Source organism: Xenopus laevis, chromosome 1S, assembly GCF_017654675.1.
Source record: "Xenopus laevis strain J_2021 chromosome 1S, Xenopus_laevis_v10.1, whole genome shotgun sequence".
Taxonomy (NCBI): Eukaryota; Metazoa; Chordata; class Amphibia; order Anura; family Pipidae; genus Xenopus; species Xenopus laevis.
In genome coordinates, this window is record NC_054372.1 from 31725331 (window position 1) to 31746580 (window position 21250).

The 21250-nt window shown below is 39.4% G+C and overlaps 1 protein-coding gene across 4 annotated transcripts in view; it reads left to right on the forward strand.

The window, feature by feature from the left end:
• slc7a2.1.S (solute carrier family 7 (cationic amino acid transporter, y+ system), member 2, gene 1 S homeolog) overlaps positions 1 to 21250 on the forward strand; it is an 81950-nt gene that overhangs the window by 39524 nt on the left and 21176 nt on the right. For all 4 annotated transcript variants that reach the window (XM_041579494.1, XM_018243169.2, XM_018243170.2 and 1 more), the window contains exons 2-3: positions 17300 to 17693; positions 18616 to 18771. In XM_041579494.1, the coding sequence (XP_041435428.1) occupies positions 17318 to 17693; positions 18616 to 18771 (532 nt within the window). In that variant the 5' untranslated portion in view covers positions 17300 to 17317. The remainder of the gene's footprint in view (positions 1 to 17299; positions 17694 to 18615; positions 18772 to 21250) is intronic.

Here is a 21250-nt window from a genome sequence, read left to right on the forward strand (position 1 = left end):
CTATTTCAGATTGGGAAGAGCAAACAGCACTTCCACTTCTGGCCGTTCATCCCTGTCCTATTGTATTGTACAAACAAAAATGATTGAATAAATACCCAAAAAATGCATCTGCGGTGTCCCTGCTGGGTTGTATTTTTGGCCTGTTTAATGTTTTATAAATGAGTATATCCTTTTTGATGTTGATCTTATCGGCTCATTCAGCGATCTGTTTAACAAAGAATTTTTCAGAGTACTTGGAAGGTTCCTTTTATTCAGTACTTGGGAAAAAAAGAAGGATGCTCAGCAGTCTATCAAGCTAATAATGCCCGCTCTATTCTCTCATATATAGAAGATTACAACTGCCCTAATTAACTGCTTCCTGGCAGAAGAAAAACATTGCAGAAATTCATTTCAAGAAGGATCTCAAGAGTTCGAAGAAGGAGAGGAAATGGCCAATATAGACTATTGTTCTGGTTAATATTTTTGCCACTTTGTAGTTCGCCCTACAACACTGGTACATGTGTCCTTATCTTGGTTATCCTCCTAATAATCACATGTCTTCTACTTCATTCTCTCCAGCATTTGTAAGACCATTGATATACAATTGTGGTCCCCAACCAGTAGCTTGTGAGCAACATGTTGCTCTCCAACCCCTTGGATGTTGCTCCCAGTGGCATCAAAGCAGATGATTATTTTTTGAATTCCAGGCTTAGAGGCAAGTTTTGGATTCATAAAAAACAGGTGCTAGGTAAGCATGAAACGCATTAGGCACCATAAGGGGAATTTTTGACTTTTATAATGTGAAATAAACATATACTTTTTATCTTTAAGCATTATTGGAATATGAGATTATTTTTCAAAAGTTATCACTGCCAAGCAGAGCCCCAAAGAAGGTTGACAATCCACATAGGGGCTACCAAATGGCCAATCACAGCACTTATTTGCCACCCCAAGAACATTTTTTATGCTAGTGTTGCTCCCAAACTCCTTTTACTTCTGAATGTTGCTCATGGGTTCAAAAGGTTGGGGATCCCTGATATACTCTATTTAATAGCACCTACTCTGTATGGACTGCTACATCTTACTCCAAATACTGTGATATGAACAAACCCATGTGTTCATTATGTTTTATAACATACAGTAGTGGGTCCCCTTCTGTATCTCATAGGTTAAATAGAGGTATCTACTAAATAAATGCAATATGCAGGATTAGGAGGCATTTAAAAAGGACCTCATAAGCTTCTGATACAAGTTATTTTTATCAGTCTGCTTTATACAAGGGTTTTCCTCCTTTACAAGAGATAAGTGTCATCAATGAGGAGTTGATGTGCTTTTAGGGTAGGGACACACTGGGCGATTTGGGGAGTTTTAGTCGCCTGGCGACTAATCGCCGCGACTTTTCTCCCCGAATGCCTCCCCTCGCTCTGCGCCTGGCTAAAATGAAAAATCGCCTGCGCTAATCACACGCGGCGATTCGTTTTCCGAAGTCGCCCGAAGTTTCCTCGTGAGGCAACTTCGGGCGATTTCGGAAAACGAATCGCCGCGTGTGATTAGCGCAGGCGATTTTTCATTTTAGCCAGGCGCAGAGCGAGGGGAGGCATTCGGGGAGAAAAGTCGCGGCGATTAGTCGCCATGCGACTAAAACTCCCCAAATCGCCCAGTGTGTCCCTACCCTTAACAAATCTGTGCCATAGTATAAATTGTAGATATTCCACCCCAAAGCATTAGCTAATCCCTTCAATTTTTTTAGATGGGGTGTATTGCTTTGCTATTACCCAATACATGGGATCCATTATCCGGAAACCTGTTATCCAGATTTATGGAAAAGGCCATATGCCATAGACAATTCTATCCAAATAATCCAAATTTTTCAAAGTGATTTCCTTTTTTCTCTGTGATAATAAAACTTAACCTTGTACTTGATCCAAACTAAGATATAATTAATCCTTATTGGAAGCAAAATCGGCTAATTGGGTTTATTTAATGTTTATATGATTTCCTAGTAGACCTGGGGGTCGATTTATGAATAAACTAGTTTTCGTTTCTCTCACTATTTGAGAAAAATGCAGCTAAAAACATGAGTGTGAATATACTCGAGAATATTCTTTGGAACCAGGAATAGTCAGCATCTATTAGAGTAAAACCATGAAAAATCACCAGAAAAAAAACTCGGCACCTAAAAGCTGGCAAGGTTCAATTTCTATAACAGCTTTCAAGATATATATTTATTTTTCCAGTTCATTAAAACAATTCAGTTTTTTAGCCTCATTGAAAATGAGTGGAACAATGTGATTCTTACTGGTGTGCGACTTTTTAAATATATTTAAATAAGCTAGCATTGATGAAAGAAATTGCACAAGCTTTTTCGCAACTTTTTTTTTGTTGGTGCTCATGTTTTTTTTTCTCAATCTTGAAAATTCGTAAATTGAGGTAAATTAGTATGAAGATTCAAATAACAGATAGATGCAATAGACTGCTTCTGCTTCCAATAAAGATTAGTTATATTAGTCTGGATCAAGTACAAGCTACTGTTTTATTATTACAGAGAAAAAGGAAATCCATTTTAAAAAATTTGGATTATTTGGATAAAATGGAATCTATTGGAGATGGCTTTTTCCGTAAATTGGGGCAGCCTGGATAACGTGTTTCCAGATAATGGATCCCATACCTGCACTTGAAAAAAAAAAATAGTCAAATGAAAAAAATATGGTGAAAAAAGGGAAGAAAAGAAAAAGAATACGCTTAATGATACCCATTTCCTGCGAAGGTGCAATTTTCTTATTTCACACAGGCTTATTTCACCATGATTTTCTATGTTATCTCATTAGCTGGTGACAAACAAACCACACTTCAGTCATCACAACATGGCTAGTTATAAAGGGATGTGTATACCTTTCCCACACCATGTCTAGACTAGCCTGGACTTACTAAAGCTGATGGAAAGCTGACATCCAGACAAATTACTTCCATGATCATGAGTAAAACAATTCTAAAGATGTATCCAAATAATGGCAGTAGCCAGCTTATTTCCAGTATAATACATCTCTTTTATCTCTCCGTCAACTTTCCTTTGAACTACTTTTGTACAGAACTGATCCTTCTCTAAATAGTGTCCACTTTATTGTTTTACACTTTTAGTAAAGGCACAACATGTACACAATAATATGTTCTGGTCCCTACTTAGCAATAATCAGGTTAAAGTCGCTGCATTTCCATCATGTTAAATCTATCAGTACAATTTCTCTTCCCAATGGTCACTAAGGCCTTAATATTGTCATTATTTTTATCTTATATACTAGGATGCAAGTACTAGGCTTAATAATTTACATATACATTAAAACATTTCAACAGAATTGATTCACAGTTACAACTGGATATTGTTATGAGACAATAGGGGGAGGACTCAGCTCACAAGAGCTCGCAATCTTAGATAATTACTTGGTAACTAGATTTAATAACAATGAAACTGTCTGTTTCAAAGGAGAAGGAAAGGCTAAAATTAAGTATGCTTTATCAGAAAGGTCTATATAAATACAGCAGTAAACCCTCAAAGTAATGCTGAGTCCTATGTCAAAAGAAACACAGCATTTCTTTCTTCTATTGTGTACACATGGGCTTCTGGATCAGACTTCCTGTTTTCAGCTTAAACGTCCAGGGCTAGGGCTTGAGCATGCTCAGTTTGCTCCTCTCTCCCACCCACCCTCCCTTTTCCCCCCTCCCTCCTTCCCTCCCTGCTGTAATCTGAGCCCAGAGCTATGAGTTAGCAGGGAGAGACTCAGGCAGGAAGTGATGTCACACCCAGCAAATATGGCAGCCGCTATCCTAAACAAATAGAGAGCTTCTAGAGCTTTTTACTCAGGTATGGTAAACATTCTACAGAATAAATATAGCATTCTAGCTTGCATTATTGCAGCTAATCTATTGGCAATAAAATGCCTCCATAGCTTCCCTTCTCCTTTAAGGAACCAGAAATACACGTATATTTAAGCTAATCCATGCTTCCAGTTTCCTGCCTTTATACATGAGCATCCAAAAATAAAAACACACTTATAGGTTGGCCATATATGTCTTTTGCATCATATGACCTCTAAAACCAACCAAACGTTCAAAGCAATTACGTATTAATGCCAGCATACTTTGAGGCTAATTCCCTAACCGGCGAAAATTCGCCAGTGACGGCTTCGCAGCTATCGCAACACTTCGCTAGGCATAAATTCGGTAGGACAACGCTAATTTACAAAGTGCAAAGTTGCGTCCAGGGCGCCAAATGCTGGCGAATTTTCGCTAGTGTTACTGTGGCAACCATAGCGAAGATGCTCTAGCGTTGCCTAATTTGCATACGGCGGGAAATGATAAAGTTACATGGACGTATATGTTGCAGCAAATACATTACATTACACAAGTCCAGGGAACCTTAAAGACAATAGAGTTGTCATATTGCCCTACATATGAGCCCACTGTATAGTTAATGTGCCATACAGTATGTTACAAAATGGAGGGGGGAACCCAGGTACCCAAAAGAAAATTTACGGACCTTTGGAGGCTATCACTGAAAGAAGGAAAAGACACCAGTGTTTTATGGGACTTAGAAAATGTTTGCACTAAAAATTGAGGACGTCCTGTGCACTTCATTGCACTTTGCCTGGTCTGAGCTGGCGAAGGCAAGTCTGGCGAATGAGGTAACGTTCAGTAAAATCCGCATCTTAGTGAATTTGCGGATTTACGTCCATTTGCCTGTGCGAAGCAACGCTAGCGTCTATCTCCTTTGCTAGCAAAGAGACACCTGTGCCCATTAGGAAATCGGCGAAGTCCCTGTGGGCGGTAACGCTAGTGAATTGTTGCTAGCGTTAGCCACTTCGCCCTTTAGGGAATCTGCCCCTTTGTGTTTAGAGATATGTTCTTAGAGAACATAAGTCCTTTTTCCACTAGGTCACTCCGTACTTGCCTTTCTGGTTGCTGCCAATTTCCATCTGATCAAATAGGTTTTGACTGAGGTTTTAACCCCACAGCTATAACTGAGAAGTAGGCTTGGCAAGTTTCTAAGACTCATTTATTAAAGAAGTGCAAAAAATAGGCACAGTTTGCCAAAAATTTTTTTCCATTATGTGCAGTTTCTGTATTTTATGTATATGTTGTATTATAGTGTTTTATTGGTTTCAGTATTAGATTTCTGCAATTGGAATATTCTGACCCCACAACCCCCAATCTCTGCTATCTGTCATCGTCAACACACAGTTGATCACTTTCTTGCAAGCTGCCACCATTTGAAGAATCAATGTAAATAAGGCAGGTGTAAGGGCCAAGATGTTGGGAATGGATGTGGTTTGGGGATCATCCCTTTAGTTTCAATGAAGCTACTTCTGTGGACAGAACATAAGAGAATTAGCCAAGCTCAGTAGCGTAACAATTTATACATATAACCCCCTAGCTCTGCCCCCACTTCCCGCCCACTCCCCGTCTGTTTCCCGATGCTTCCCGCCAGCTTTCATTTAGGAGAGCGGCTGCAGAAGGGAGATTAACACTAGTAGACTCTGCATCCCTCGTTCCCCACTCCCCCATGTCTGCGGGGTCTGCTTCCTTTATAGTTACAGCACTGGCCAAGCTAAATAGCCAGCGAGGACTAGGTTGGCTTTGAATGGTTCTGCTCCTCTAGGGTCAGGACTAAATAGAATAACTCAGGCTGAAAACATAGGAATGCAGGAAAAGTGGATAAGCAGAAAGGGAAAAGAATAATAAAACAAATTATGTTCTTTTGCTGGCATGAGCACATCTCTGTTCGTAGTTTTAGGGTGGTGGCACATGTTAAGATAAGGGGAGATTTAATTGCCTCTTCTTCGGGCGACTTATCTCCCTGAAAAGTCTTCCCGTCGGCTAGAATCTAAATCGCCGGCGCAATGGCACTCGGAGCATTTACTTTTCCGGGAGATTAGTCGCCCAAAGAAGAGGTGATTTGTCGCCGGGCGACTAAATCTCCCCGAATCTTAGCGTGTGTCACTAGCCTTACTGGTCATTGATGTTTGTCTCTTGAACTGCAATAGCCAGGCAATAGACAGCAAGATACAAGATGCAGCCTATATCTTTTCATCAGGTGTGGGCTGATGTGGGATATTGTTGAAATCTAAAAATCTAGAAAAACAAGCTGGCAGTCACTTCTTGTTCTATTGAGAAAGATATATTTGTTAATATATTTTTTTCTCCTAATGAAAGAACATTTTTTGAGATTTATTTGTAACTGTAATGTTCAGTTGTAGTAAATTTTTATTGAAAATATTGGGGGTCGTTTTCAAAGCAGATGCCAGTGTGCAAAGTCCAACGAAATGCATGCATCTGTATATTTACATCTTCACTTTTGTTTTTGTTTTTTGTTTTTGGAAGGGCACTTGGGGCCCCTCCTTCCCTGTGCATGTTCTTATATTACCCAGAGCCTCCCATAGATGTGTATATTTATGACTTGCTGATGTAGCTATGTGACTTATTCGGCCGTTGCTGTGACCAGGCCTCCTAAAGTTCTTTGGGGCCGAAGCAAATGCCTAGGAAACATACTGTAGAGCATCTTATTCATTTCTGAACGTCAGTGACATTTTATAATTAGCAATTGAGTCAAGCAGTTTCACCCATGGAAAAGCAGGCACAAGTGGGTTGAGTGTTCATAGGAATGTGCACCTTGTCTCCTTAACTCAAGCACAAATGTGCAGGGAAGGACCCCTCCAGCACTGACTTTATGGGGTACACCTCATATATTTATCATCTTTTACAGTATAGTGTATCTGTGTATCACAAATGTTAGATAGTATATGCTTCATATTTGCTTGATTCATGCTTCCAATCTGTAGCCTAATTTAATATACCCACTGCCAGCACTAATAAGAACAGCTACAAATTGTGGGAATGTGCCCTTGCATGGGAATGTAACTTGTCACGTACCGTACATGCATATATAAGGAATAGCAAACCCTGTTGTTAAATATATGGTTCTTGGAAGTCACCAAGGGATTCTGTTTTTGGAAGGGAAGCTTTCTTAATCTATTAATTCATGTATTCAAAAATGTCAGTCCAAATTATAAAGACATGTAGATTGAAACAGAGGAAATTATTGTCCCTATAGAGATACCAAGATAGATAAATGGAGCCACTGTGTATTATTGGATTGAATTCATGTTTCCTGAGTCCCTCCCAGTGGAGCATGGTAATATTGGGAGTACAGGGTTATATTCTGGCCAGTGAGTTGTGTCAGAGAAGCAGTGTGTCCAGGGGGCAGGACGTCTGACTTTGGGAAAGGTCCCACAAGTAACTGTAGTTGATATTCATTTGCTTGGAAGCTGCTTGCTCACCACACAACCTGCAAGACTTTAGCTCTGCATAGGAATAGACAAAGTCCATAATATTTTGGTAAGTAATTCAGAATAGTTTCATTTGTATTCTTTGTTTTAAAAAAAAATGTAGTGTTGTTTGTTAGTAAGGATGCAATTCATATATTATTGATACTGGAGATAAACCACCTGTTATAGGTAGCATGCTTCTAAAGCTCTTATTTGAGTCACAACATACTTAATTTTAAGATATTTTTTGTGTACTAAAATGATGTAAATATATCTTTACAATTTAACTGAAATTATAATAGGCTTCATTGATTCGCCTTCTCCAAATTATCAGTTTGATCCCACAAGTGGACTTACTAACTGCAGACACTCTGCTTTGCACTATATTCTTAATCAGTCACATACACACATATATATATATATATATATATATATATATATATATATATATATATACACACTGCACATTCCTTTATCTACTGAGTATTTTAACATGGAAAATGCATTTATAACAGTAATGCAACTCACAGGTCATTCTGGCAGGTGAGGGGTTTATGGCAGATAAATCACTAATACAGAAGTTCCTAGAGGTTGAGTTGACCAAACTCCATTTAGACAGGTACTGAGATACTTTCATTAGAAATAATGCTTGTAGTTGTACCTGAAAGCAATGGCTCATGATTTGTAATTTATGGCAGTACTATATTTTGAGAGTCTTAAGTGAAACTGTAGTCCTGTCCTGTTTTATGAATGAGTTTCTTGCCATCTTTACAATAACGCATTCAGACCACAGATTCTTTCTTAAGCCCAGTGTTTGCATAACTTCAAGATTCAGAGCCTGTCCCAATTGTGTGCCATAGGCTTAAGGTGGCCATACACGGGCCGATAAAAGCTGCCGACAGACCAAGTTGGCAGCTTATTGGCCCGTGTATGGGGCCCCCTGAAAGTTGGCCAGATCTCGATCGGATGTGACTAAAAATCCCGTTGGATCGCGGCCGCATCTGTTCGTTGATGCGGTCCCGCGATCCGTCCACCCGTTTCCATTCGTTAGGGCCCACAATCGGATCAGCCCGATATTGCTCACCTCAAGGTGGGCATATCGGAGAGAGATCCACTCGTTTGGCGACATCGCCAAACGAGCGGATCTCTCCGTGTATGGCCATCTTTAGTGCATTCAAGAGTTTGGGGAAAGGAAATGTGGATTGCTGCTATTTTCTTGAGAGAGAGCCTCTCTGGAAATGGAGAAAGAGCATCAAGTAGAGAGATGACACAAAAGGAAAAATCTGTTTCAAAGTAATTTTATTAAACCCTGTATAAATTTTTGTAACAGGAATTTGCCAGTTGCTTAGACGTAGTGCTCAAAATGAAGGGTAAAATAAATGTAAACATTACTAACTAGATATATTCATATAATGTATAGTTGTTCTCCTGATTGCGCTCTTTATCCACTAGTGCATTTTCCACGGTAACCATTTTTGATTCTCATGCTGATGAGCAGGTCAGAAATGCTTTGAGGTGTCTTATATATTCTTCAAAACATTCTGAAACTGTTTAAAATATAAATAACATATATTACTATATATATTAACTTGACTCGTGTATTAAAAATTGACTCGTGTTTTGGATAATTTCCCAGCATCTCACAAAAGAAAAAGGTTGAAGGACAAGTTTAGTTTACTTAATTTTAACATGTGCTTTCCTCTTCTTTGATTGCAGCACAGGTAAATTGTTAACTAGAACCTGCTCTCTGCTTTTCTCAAATCCATGTGATTTAGTGATTTTATCACATCTCGTGACACAGATTCGTGCTAGTGCTTTCAGGTGATTCTCACTGGAGATGGAGGTGATTTAAGGTGTGTTCATCCCATGTGTTTGCGGCAAATGTCAAAGAAATGCCTGAAAGTAACCCATGTACCACGGCTTTTAGCTGTTTAGCAGTCTGGCCCCTACTGTTGTTATTAGAGACCCAAGTTACTTTAAGGCAAAATATAGACCTCTGTTTATTGTAGGTCTAAAATTATACAGGGTACTTGCTTTGGAAATATGTTCTGCCTGTTATTTAAATTTCAACATTTCTCTACATTTTTTGGGTATGCCTTTTTTGGGTATGCCCTTGAAGCCATTCCCATCTTTCTCTTCTCCCCAGATGCATTTGTTCCCACCCTACGTGTATTTACCCTCATCATTTTGTCCTTACTCAAGTGTGTCTATCCCTATGTCCCTTACTCTCTCCTTTGTTCCTTTACCCCATATCCCTCCCCTCTCTTAGCTTTATTCCCTCCCTAGGTAACTTTGTCACATATTCTATCCCCACCTTATGATCCATTTGTCCTATCTCCATCCCAAGCCCCAAAAGCATTTGTCCTCTTCTCTCTCCTCTCCTATAATTGCATTGATCTCCATCTCCTTTTGTTCCCTAGTTGTATTTCTTTCATATTCCTACTCTCCCCTAGGTGCATATGCACTCATCTCACTCTTCTCCCGTAGACATATTAGTCTCCATCTCCCACCCCTACTTCAGATGCATTTGTACCGACTCACTCCCATTCATAAATACATTTGTCATATCTCTCTCCCTTCTATCGATACATTAGTCCCAACCAACCCCAACTCCTCTCCTCACCTGGGAACATTTTCCCCATCTTTTTCCAACCCTTTGCAATTACATTTACAAATATTTTAAAAACCATTGAAACTGTATGATTAATGTTTATTGGAAAGGTTGTTTATTACAGTTTCTTTCATTACCTCAAAGTATAACCCTGAACTACCAATGACATCAATGTCATTGATGGAACTACATCATTGACAAGACAAGTTATCCTGCCCCAAAGTCAGTTCTACATGTCAGCCTTCACTTAAACAAGCAGCTCAGGTACAGGGTGTTCATAGGCAATGTTCTTGAATCCAGTGGTTCTGCTTACACCATGGCACAGTTTTCTGTAGACATTTATTTAGAAAAGACATTTATCACTTTCAGTGTTATTGAATAAGGAATTTATGGGGCCCAATCGTGCCATCGCCCTAGGTTCTATATTCATATATTATATGATCTCTGCTGTGTTTTTGTTTACATGGCAATCCAAAGCATAGAGAGTCAGTAAAAAGAATATAAGTTCCGCGCTTATTGTATAAAATTGCTCAGTAGCTGCACACACTTGTAAAATTGGACCCACTTGTCCTTGTAAATAAAGTCAGTGTATAGTATTTTTGTGGTGCGCTTATGAGGCTTCGTGATTTCCTAGAGAATAAGAAGAAAGAGCACCAGGATGGTGTATTACCCTTTATTATAGTAAACCGTATTTGGGAAAAACCTACTCATATATCAGATATCTGTCTGAATGTGAGTAGGTTTTTTCCAAATACGGTTTACTATAATAATAGGTAATACACCATCCTGGTGCTCTTTCTTCTTATTCTCTAGGAAAACATTAAGCCTCATAAATGCACCAAAAAAAATCTGTATAATCCAAAGCATAGAGCTGTCTGACCACATGGAAAGGGTATAAAGTGTCTGTTTAAGTACAGACTTCAGACTGGATCAGTCCAGTGGTCTATACCTGCAATGATCAACCTGCTAATTAAGGACTTTGCTTGTTGTTTTAAAGGAGAACTAAACCCTAAAAAGGAATATGACTAAACGTTCCATATTTTATATAATGAACTTATTGCACCAGCCTAAAGTTTCAGCTTGTCAATAGCAGCAATGATCCAGGACTTCAAACTTGTCACAGGGGGTCACCATCTTGGAAAGTGTCTGTGACACTCACATGCTCAGTGGGCTCTGAGCAGCTGTTGAGAAGCTAAACTTAGGGGTTGTTGCAAAGTTATCAAGCAGAAAATGAAGCCTGTAATATAAGCTAATGCCACAGGGCTGATTATTAAATTCTGATGCTAATTGCACTGGTTTCTGTGCTGCCATGTAGTAATTATCTGCATTAATTACTAATCAGCATTCAATTGTGAAATTTATATTTGATGCATATTTTATGCAATGGTCCCTAAGCTCGGTAAGGGACAGCAGTAAAGAGCATATGCAGAGAATCAGCAGAAAATAAGAAGAAAGAAGATGGGGAGCTACTGGGGCATCTTCAGAGACACAGATCTTTCCTGCTAAAGGGCTGTGATTGACTTGGGCTCGTACAAAAGAACAAAACATAATGTACAACATTTCTAGCTACTTCTTGAGTTCTCCTTTAATGCTCAACAGAAAGGGGATAGGCAAAATACTGTATATATCTCTCTTCTGTTATTTTTATTTTTCACATTTTACTATTTACCTTACATTAAGGGCCATTAATTCTACATATCACCCATTAACAGGCAGGTACACTACAGCTGCCTCAACTGTAGGAGCAGCTTCAGAGCTAAAGAAAACGAACAAGGCTCACTGCCTTATCACTGTGGCTTTTGGTCACAGAATTTTGGGCTCAGAATTAGTGAAGTCTCTTCTATGACTCTGTTTTAATGATAGTGCATGTTCCATTGATTATATTGCCTAGAAACAGGCAAGTATGTGAAATTCCCTGCACACTTTGGGAGATTTCCAGTAGGTGATATGGATTCCATTTTGGCAGATCTCCTGTGTTAATCTGCCCTGGTGTCACCCGCAGATCACAGGCAGAAGAACTGGGAACAGAGTGATCTCTCTCTACCCAGCACACAGGTACCAGCGTTATGTACATACTGCAAATGTTACTGGGCTAACTCAAAAGTGAGAGAATAGTGTTCTTAATAGATATACTTTGGCCTTGTCTAAGTCATCTCCCTGCCACATGCAAAAGGGCACATTCTTTCACTAATTCTAGATTTGCCAATGCGTTTTTAAATTTATTTAAGCAGATAGCCCTACCAAACATAGAATCCCATCTACGAGGGATATTTCTAAGTGTCACAGATTAATAAGGCATTGGCACGCTAGTAGAGTAGTTACGAAGCGAAATTCCAAATAGTATGGGGTTCTTGGTTGGCTTTAGTTGTGAGGGTCAGATGTGTATATGTGGGATCATAGGCACCTGGTGGAAGGAACACAAGTATATTTTGACATTAGTATCTCAGATAACCAGCAATGGTATATATTTTGTAATGTAAAAGTCAGGGTTGCTTGTTAGGGCCTGCGGTCATATATGTATCCCTTTACCACTGCCCAAAATTCATAGCAGCCCAGGAAGCCTCTACATTATGTGATCTGTATAGATAATATGAGGCCAGTTTCTTATTGTCTGACTGGGATGCCAGGGGCCCACCAGAAAACCTTAGACGGGGGGGGTGGGTCACTTTCCAAACTATTATTCCTACTCTCCTCACTCAACCTCTTTATTTTTCTAGTCTGTTAATGTCATTCTGAACATTAAAGTGTAAAGAGTAAACCAGGTGCCAAATGAATGATTCAGTTTGCAAATGTACACCCTTTTTTCAAGGTTAGAAATTGGACCTACCTTAGTGAACATCATAATATATATTGATAATCTTGTACAGCTCTTATGGCGACAAATTTCATAGGAAAGTCCTTTCCATAGTAGATATTTTGAGGGGTAATGCCAGCAATAAAACTGGTTACCCATTTGCTACAGACGACCAGAGACTAGTTTGGCAGCATTTCACTGCCACACAAAAGGAAATATTAACACCCCACCAACTACTACAACACTGTATAAACCAGAATGGAAAGTATACGGATACCAGCATTTATTATAAGCACAACAGATGAGGCATGCGGTCATGGTTGATATTGTTTAAGTTTGGAATTTGCAGAGTTACTGTGGCAAAAGAGGGAACCATTTAAAAACAAGAAAGAGAGTAAGACTAAATCATCCCAGTCAAACAGCATTTGTTTAGGAAAACAAATGACTTGTTTTTCTTCAGATCACATTATGTCAGCATTGACTATTTATTGGGCTTGCCCTGGGTATACAGTTAGCAGTTATGTTAAACAAAACATTGATAGCCCTTTAGTTTAGTTGACTCCCCTTTGTAAAAAAACGAGGTGCTGTAGGAAAGCCGACAATCGTATTGTTTAACAATATGGTTCATTAGTTGTGACATCTTTATTCATCAAATATGAATAAAGTTTTACTTTTTCAGCGATTTAGGGGGAAATGTAATAAAATTCTTAGAGAACAAATTTCTGAATAAAAATGCACACGTCGCAATGTAATATTCATCATTAGGCTTTTTAATTGCACATTGCGAGCCTTTAATCTTTTAGAGCAAACGTAACAACGTTTTCAGTAATAAGTTTTATTACATTCACTGCGCAACATAGCAAAATATTGTCGTGTGAAGCGCAACATTTTCGCAAAGGCAACATTTTCAATATGCGAACGTTTATACACATTGCCAACGACCGGCAAACTATTTTTTTGCATTAGTGACCAATATTACATTCCCCTGATTAGGGCTGGGAGAAAAGTATAATTTTTTTGCTGTGCATTTTTTTATCCCTGCACACCTTTGCCAGACCAACATCTAAATGCACTATTTACACCTTTATAAATTATTAACCTCCAGTGACAATACAGAGAAAAATTTGGCCCTCCAGTTCTCAGAATCAAGTTGTCCTGTATTGATTGGCCAGAAGGCTTCACTTTTGCTCCACATAGAGTCAGGCTGCTTAAGTGGTAAATTACAATGCTTCTCATTGCTCTGAGATGACAAATGTTATTTTCTTGTATATCTTGTAAAATATATCAAGATTATATAAGATTCTGCAGCTGTTTGTGTTTTATGAATGTTCAATTTCACCACCGCACCAGAGTAAAAAAAATTTTTTATTGTATGGGCCCTAAAAGCAAACATTTCTAACATTTCTTCATCTGTATCGAAAGAAAAAAGGTAAAGGGTCATTTTTTATTTAATAATATTTATATCCAAATAATTTCACATGTACCATAAAGATGTAATATTCAGTGTTCTTCCCCCAAATTTGCTGCCATCCAGTGTGTAGACTCGGTTAAGAGAATTCTCCTTGCTGGCCCTTTAATCTCATTGTTGATGTTGCCCTGTCTTAATCCACGTTAGCCAAATACTGAGCACTAGACGTTTCTGCCTTTTGGCTTTGGTGAAAAAATGCACTGAAAAACATGTCAGGGTAATGATGGAAAAAATGGAAGGTTTCAGAAGACAGTGAAGGTTTTGATTGAAAATATTTTAGGAAAGATCAAGCGTAGTATAAAGAAAGATTGGTCCTTCAGTCTCTCATGAAGTCAGCGAGTTATCAGAGAAGTAGTTCAAAATGGCACTGCCCTTATAAGGAATGCGGATTCTCTCTTCTTCTATAAATATTATTTTTTGGAAGTGGTTTTGGATTAGGGTCAGATCCTTCTCAGATGATTTGTATACAATTGGGAAACCTGCAGGCTATTGAATATTTTGTTTTAGTAAAGGTGGAAGTCAGTGTTTTCGGTTTTAGGCATTTCCTAGTAGCTTTGTGCACAAACATGCCTGCTGTGCTTACATCCTCTTCAGAACCCGTCTATTTCCTATACACATATTTTTCAACATAATGGTTGGTTCTTTGAGCAACCGTAACATATGTGGTTAACCACTATTAACCACCCCCTTCAATAACTATATTGAGCTTTCTTTCTGTGTAGCAAGTCTCCATTACATACAGTAAGTCCTCCTGAGGAAATTGCGGGTGCAATTAGTGACAATAACAATAGCTTTTTTAAGTCTCACTGTGCACTCTGATGGCAGAGGCAATAACAGAGAAAAAAGGCTTCTCCTAATATGAAGGAACAATGGCTTGTCTATAGATTCAGCTTTGGGATAAGTTGTTTATAGAGGGGCTTGCTGTGTGCCACCGATTTGCCCTTTGACCTCTACATTCAGAGCATATTATAACTTATAAAAGGGACCTGTAGAAATAAAAATGAGCACCTTTTTTTCTGCCAGGTTGTATTACTAGAAATCCATTTGTCATTATGTCAAAATATATATGGAAAAACAAGGACCAATCATAGGCATAACTACAACTGTGGGGTTTATTTTTGTCTTTGGTTTCCCTTTGGATCAGTGTTGTAGGGTCTGATGAAAGTGTATGTGTGCAAGAGACTGGATTTGTCTGGATATAGCTCTGTTCCATTCTATTATATTTAGGTGCCTGATATATATCAAGCAAAAGCAGACGCATAGATGCTCCAGACTTGCTATTTACTTTTTGGGAAATATTGCACAATCGTTTTTCTAAGTAAATACATGCCTTTGAGAATTAAGAACATTTTTTTCAGCTAAAACCCTGACCCACCACAATTGGTTAAGGCAATCTTTAGAAAGAAAAGAGAAAATGCATTCAGTGTTCCGTGTTGTGCAATAAACACAAAAAACTAGGGATGCACTGAATTCGGGATTCGGCCAGGATTCTGCCTTTTTCAGCAGGATTCGGCCGAATCCTTCTGCCTGGCCGAACCGAATCAGAATCCTAATTTGCATATGCAAATTAGGGGTGGGGAGGGAAATCATGTGACTTTTCGTCACAAAACAAGGAAGTAAAACAATTTTCCCCTTCCCACCCCTAATTTGGATATGCAAATTAGGGTTTGGATTCGGTTCGGTATTCGGCCGAATCTTTCACAAAGGATTCAGGGGTTCGGCCGAATCCAAAATAGTGGATTCGGTGCATCCCTACAAAAAACTTTAAATAATGAAGAGATTAGTGAAAATATTTGTGTAGCTCATATTGACCTGGAGAGGTATGACTAATTGCCCAAACACTTCTTGTAAACAGCCCAACCTTTCAAGCTAGACGGGATGGCTTTTAGGTGGGTCGTAACTGTTTGCTTCTGAGCTGCTGTGACATTTGGTCTCCCAAACCCAGAACAAACCCCAAGGTCCCGGTCCTCGCCCCTCAATATGAATGCTTAACGGAAAACTCAACACCCCCACAAATAAAACCCCTTACTCAGTACCCTACATAGTCCCCCCTTCCTTCTTTCCCCCTGCATAGGTGATAATACCTTTAAGTGCCTATACTCACCTATACAGTTAGACCCATAAATGTTTGGACAGAGACAACTTTTTTTCTAATTTTGGTTCTTTACAGTACCACAATGTATTTTAAATAAAACAACTCAGAAGACTTTCAGCTTTAATTCAGTGGGTTGAACAAAAAGATTGCATAAAAATGTGAGGAACTAAAGCCTTTTTTTTAACAAAATCACTTCATTTCAGAGGCTCAAAAGTAATTGGACAAATTGAAAAACTGAAAATAAAATATTCATTACGTGGTTGAAACCCCTGTGCTGGCAATGACAGCCTGAAGTGTTGAACTCATGGACATCACCAGATTCTGGGTTTCCTCCTGTTTAATGATCCAGGCCTTTACTGCAGCGGCTTTCATTTGCTGTTTGTTTGTGGCCTTTCTGTCCGAAATTTAGTCTTCAACAAGTGAAATGCAGCTCAATTGGGTTCAGATCAGGTGACTGACTTGGCCATTCAAGAATATTCCACTTCTTTAATAAGCTCCTGGGTTGATTTGGCTGTATGTTTTGGGTCAATGTCCTTCTGTATTATGAAATGCCTCCCTATTAATTTGACTGCATTTAGCTGGATTTGAGCAGACAGTAGATCTCTGAACACTTCAGAATTCATTCAGCTACTGTCCTGTGTCACATCATGGATAAACACTAGTGTCCCAGTGCCATGGCCAAGTATCACACTGCTTCCCAAATGTTTTATAGAAGATGTGGTATGCTTTGGATCATGAGCTATTCCACGCCTTCTCCATAAAAAGGTAAGCGCACGGGGAGGGGGGGCGGCAGCAACTGCTGCTGCCTCGGGCGGTGGAGGGGCCAGGATCCAGGATGTTATGAAGTGTTTCTAAATGTCTACATATATTTCTATATGTATTTTTCCTTAGGAAGAGGGGGTCCTAGGCCAACTGATATTTACAGTTCTTTTTCACAGCAAGGCTTGAACATCAGGAAAAAACAATAGGGAATATTAATTGGGGAAAACCATGACAATAAATGCTGTACTTACAGATGAGCTTATTTATTTAGAGTGAAGAAGACTCCACCATGGTTCCCTGTGGACCAGCCTTGACATTTGCCCGATGTATACTTCGAAGAAAAATTGTAACTCTGGACAGTCTTGAGGACTCAAAGTTATGTCGCTGCCTTTCAACAGTAGACCTCGTTGCTCTCGGAGTTGGGAGCACTCTTGGAGCTGGAGTATATGTCCTTGCAGGGGAAGTAGCCAAAGCAAATTCTGGACCTAGTATTGTAATTTCATTTCTAATTGCCGCCTTAGCCTCTGTAATGGCTGGACTTTGCTATGCTGAATTTGGAGCCCGTGTGCCAAAGACTGGATCAGCATACTTGTATACATATGTTACTGTTGGAGAACTGTGGGCTTTTATCACTGGTTGGAACCTCATCTTGTCCTATGTAATAGGTAAGGTGCCAGTAAATCATACTGTATATATAGGTTGAATGAGAATTTGACTAATTGAAAGCAAAGGCTCAAGTAAAAATGTTAGGACATAAATATACTTAAATATGCTTCTAAGTAAATAAAAAGAAAACATTTATTAAAATGAAATGCTATTGAGATTAGATATCACTGTTGCCAGTTCACAAAAGGCATCAGTAGAGGAGAGTAGCCCAAGATTTATGACTTGACAGGCCATGACCTCAAGCATCTTCCTGAGAACAAAGAAGTGGCTGATCCTTGTGCCCAAACTTTTTGCAACGAGGGCCAGATTTGGTGAGGTGAAAATGTGTGGGGGCCGACCATTCAGCCTGACATTCTTTGAACCATTAACATTAACTTACAGGAATCGAGTAATCGTAGCAGTAATATTTGGGCACATTAATGAAATGATCTGCCACTTGGTCTATACTGCTGCCTGTGTGCTGAACGTGTTAGTAATAGACACGTACTGACACGTAGTGACGCCATACGTCTTTAGTTTACTGTACTGGCACGTCAGTACGTCTATTGACACCTTCAGCCCTAAAGAAGTATGCGAAAACAGCGAGTCTCTACGTGCCAGTATGTGTCTATTACTAACACCTTCAGCACGCACTTTGGACATGCGTGATGTACAGTATCCATAGAGCTGGGACACAATAGGGGTCCTAAATTCTGTTCTTCGTTTTAGGGCAATTGGTGGGCATTATTATTGTAAAACCCTTTATTGTTTCCCATAGAGAAAAACATTCTCCCAAGAATCAGCAAATGAAGTCTAAAATATAATAAATGCCCAATTTTAACGAGGTCACGTGGTTATTTTAAACATTTTAGTTGGCACTATTTGATGCAATTGTGATGATACAGCATATTTACAAATGCATTATAATACTCCATGTTTAAGGTACATCAAGTGTAGCAAGAGCCTGGAGTGGCACATTTGATGAACTTCTTGGGAAGCGTATTGGTCAGTTCTTCAGTACCTACTTCAGGATGAACTCACCTGGACTGGCTGAATATCCAGACATCTTTGCAGTTTTCTTAATTCTCCTCTTATCTGGTAAGGATACACCAGTGTTACCCAGATGGCAGCCCTACAGCTGTTGTCTCACAAATTCCCTTTACAATTTGTTGCTGTACAATGAGTGTACAGATTAACTGCAGGTGTAAAATGTGTTCTCCTCTTGGACTGACACAAATCATTTCATATGTATTGCATCATTACTATGCCTGTTTGTTAGGAACTGCCGTAGTGTGTACCAATTACTCATTAAGCAGGTACAAATGTTTCAGTGGGAGCACTTAGCACTCTTGGCTCCAGTGTGATAAACGTCCACTGCCATCACATGCAGTGAGTTCATATCCAAGTGCAAACAACGGAGCACAGAGGAAGTCAGCAGTGTCGGACTGGGACACCTGGCGCCCACCCAAAAATCTTAGACTAGGGGTCCACCAAAAGACCTCAGATCAGGGGCCCACTCTCAGTAATATTATAATTCCTCTCCTCATGCAACCTCTATTCTCCTAGTCTCTTTTCTTTACATACTATAACCTCTAATTCAATCTATTTAGTCTCTTTGTTCTCATAGAAATAGGGAATGGCCATGAAATAGGCCAAATGTTTTGAAGCAGGAGGGGCCCACTGACACCTGGGCCCACCGGGAGTTTTCCTGGTATCCCTGTGGGCCAGTCCGACACTGGAAGTCAATATAAAAAGGTAGAAAAGTCCAAATGTATTTGATGAAAACTACAAATTACAGCAGCATGTCACAGGTCTTGGCTGCCCGCTTAACTCGTTTTGTGGCTCCTAGCCCACTTCATCAGAAGCTAGTTTCTGATGAAGTGGCTGGGAGCCACAAAACGAGTTCCATTTCCTTCTATTTTCCTTGCTCTAAGGGACTTTGCTCCCATTTTGACTGGCTTACTAGTGTAATTTTTCTTTAGCAAGTGGTATATCTTTATTTATGGTTTTTAGTTTGCCAGTGTTATTTAAAGGGGACCTGTCACCCAAAAAAATGATTCCAAAGCCTATTTTATCACGCTAGTCAAGCAAAATAAACTTTAATTACGCTGTATAAATTATTTGAATCTTGTTTCCTTCAGTCTGGGAATTCATAATTATAGCAAGCAGGCAGAAGCCATTTTGGCAAGCCTTGCATCATCTCAAAATCTTGTTTGTGCACCAGAATGGGGGACCTGATGTACGTCCCCATGCACAAGTTACATAATTAAATGGTGAAGAGAATGGGGGAATGTGGGGAGAGCAGTGACATCTAGGAAGTGCGAAGTGCTGAATGGAAAGTGAAAGTAATTGCCTTGCCCTGCCTCTATGCCTAAGGCATAGAGGAGGGGCAGGCAATATTAGATTGACAGCTGAGATATTTAAACATCTATGAATGCTTTAATAAAATAAAATAATTTGGATTTCATGTATAATATGAAAAGGACTTTTATTATACAGCTTTAAATCCATTTAAGCAATTTTTTTTTCTTAATGGTTCCCCTTTTCTCTGTAATAATAAAACAGTAGCTTGTACTTACTGAACTGCAAGAATCCATATTGGTGGCAAAACAATCCCACTGGAGAACCCAGATCTCAAGCATTGCCGATAATACATGCTATACCTGCAGTAGAAAGGTGTTTAGTGGCACCTGCACAGAGAGTCTCTTATGCCCAAAGGGCTCTTACAGATGAGTGTTTGAAGCTGCGCTCCCCTACGTTCCGTTTTTCTGCGTTCAGCCGCAGGGGAGCGCAGGAATAAACGCATTTAGCTTTTTTCAATGGGGCTGTACTCACATAGGCGCGTATAGGCGCCGAACGCAGGTTGAGATGCAACATGCTGCATTTTTCCTGCGTTCGGTGCCTACATGCGCCTGTGTGAGTACAGCCCCATTGAAAAAATCTAAATGCGTCTATTCCTGCGTTCCCCTGCGGCTGAATGCAAAAAATACGGAACGCAGGGGAGCGCAGCTTTAACCGCTTGTCAGTAAGAGCCCTAATAGTGAATAATGAAGTCAGTTTCTAGATACAAACTGCAGCTAATCTCCATGTGTGACATTGGCCTATGGGCAACTGCATTTAATATTAACTCTGTCCTTCCAAGTATATTAAAAATATGTTAGATAGCAATCTGCTTATTTAACATGAGAACAATTAATAGGGCTTGAGCTGAACATACTTTTTGCCTATTGATTTAATCAGTAACAAACTTTTTTTATTATTCCTTCAGCTAAACAGGACAAACAGGGAAGTTAAAGCTTCCTTGATTCAATGTTTGACTCTTGCGAGCATTGGCCTAACTTAATTTTCCCATGACAGTTCTGCTTTTGACAGCTAAACCCGCAACATACAGGTCTCTTGGGTAAACTTACTTGCAGCTTGAAGGGCAATTCACTTTCATTAGCAAAACTGTAATAACACATACAAACCACATAAAAGTGTTCAAACTTTCATGCCAAATTATGTAAAATGAACATGGTAATTAGGGGGTGGCCACAAAAAATAGACGTGGTCAAAAAAAATTGCCAAGCTACGCGCG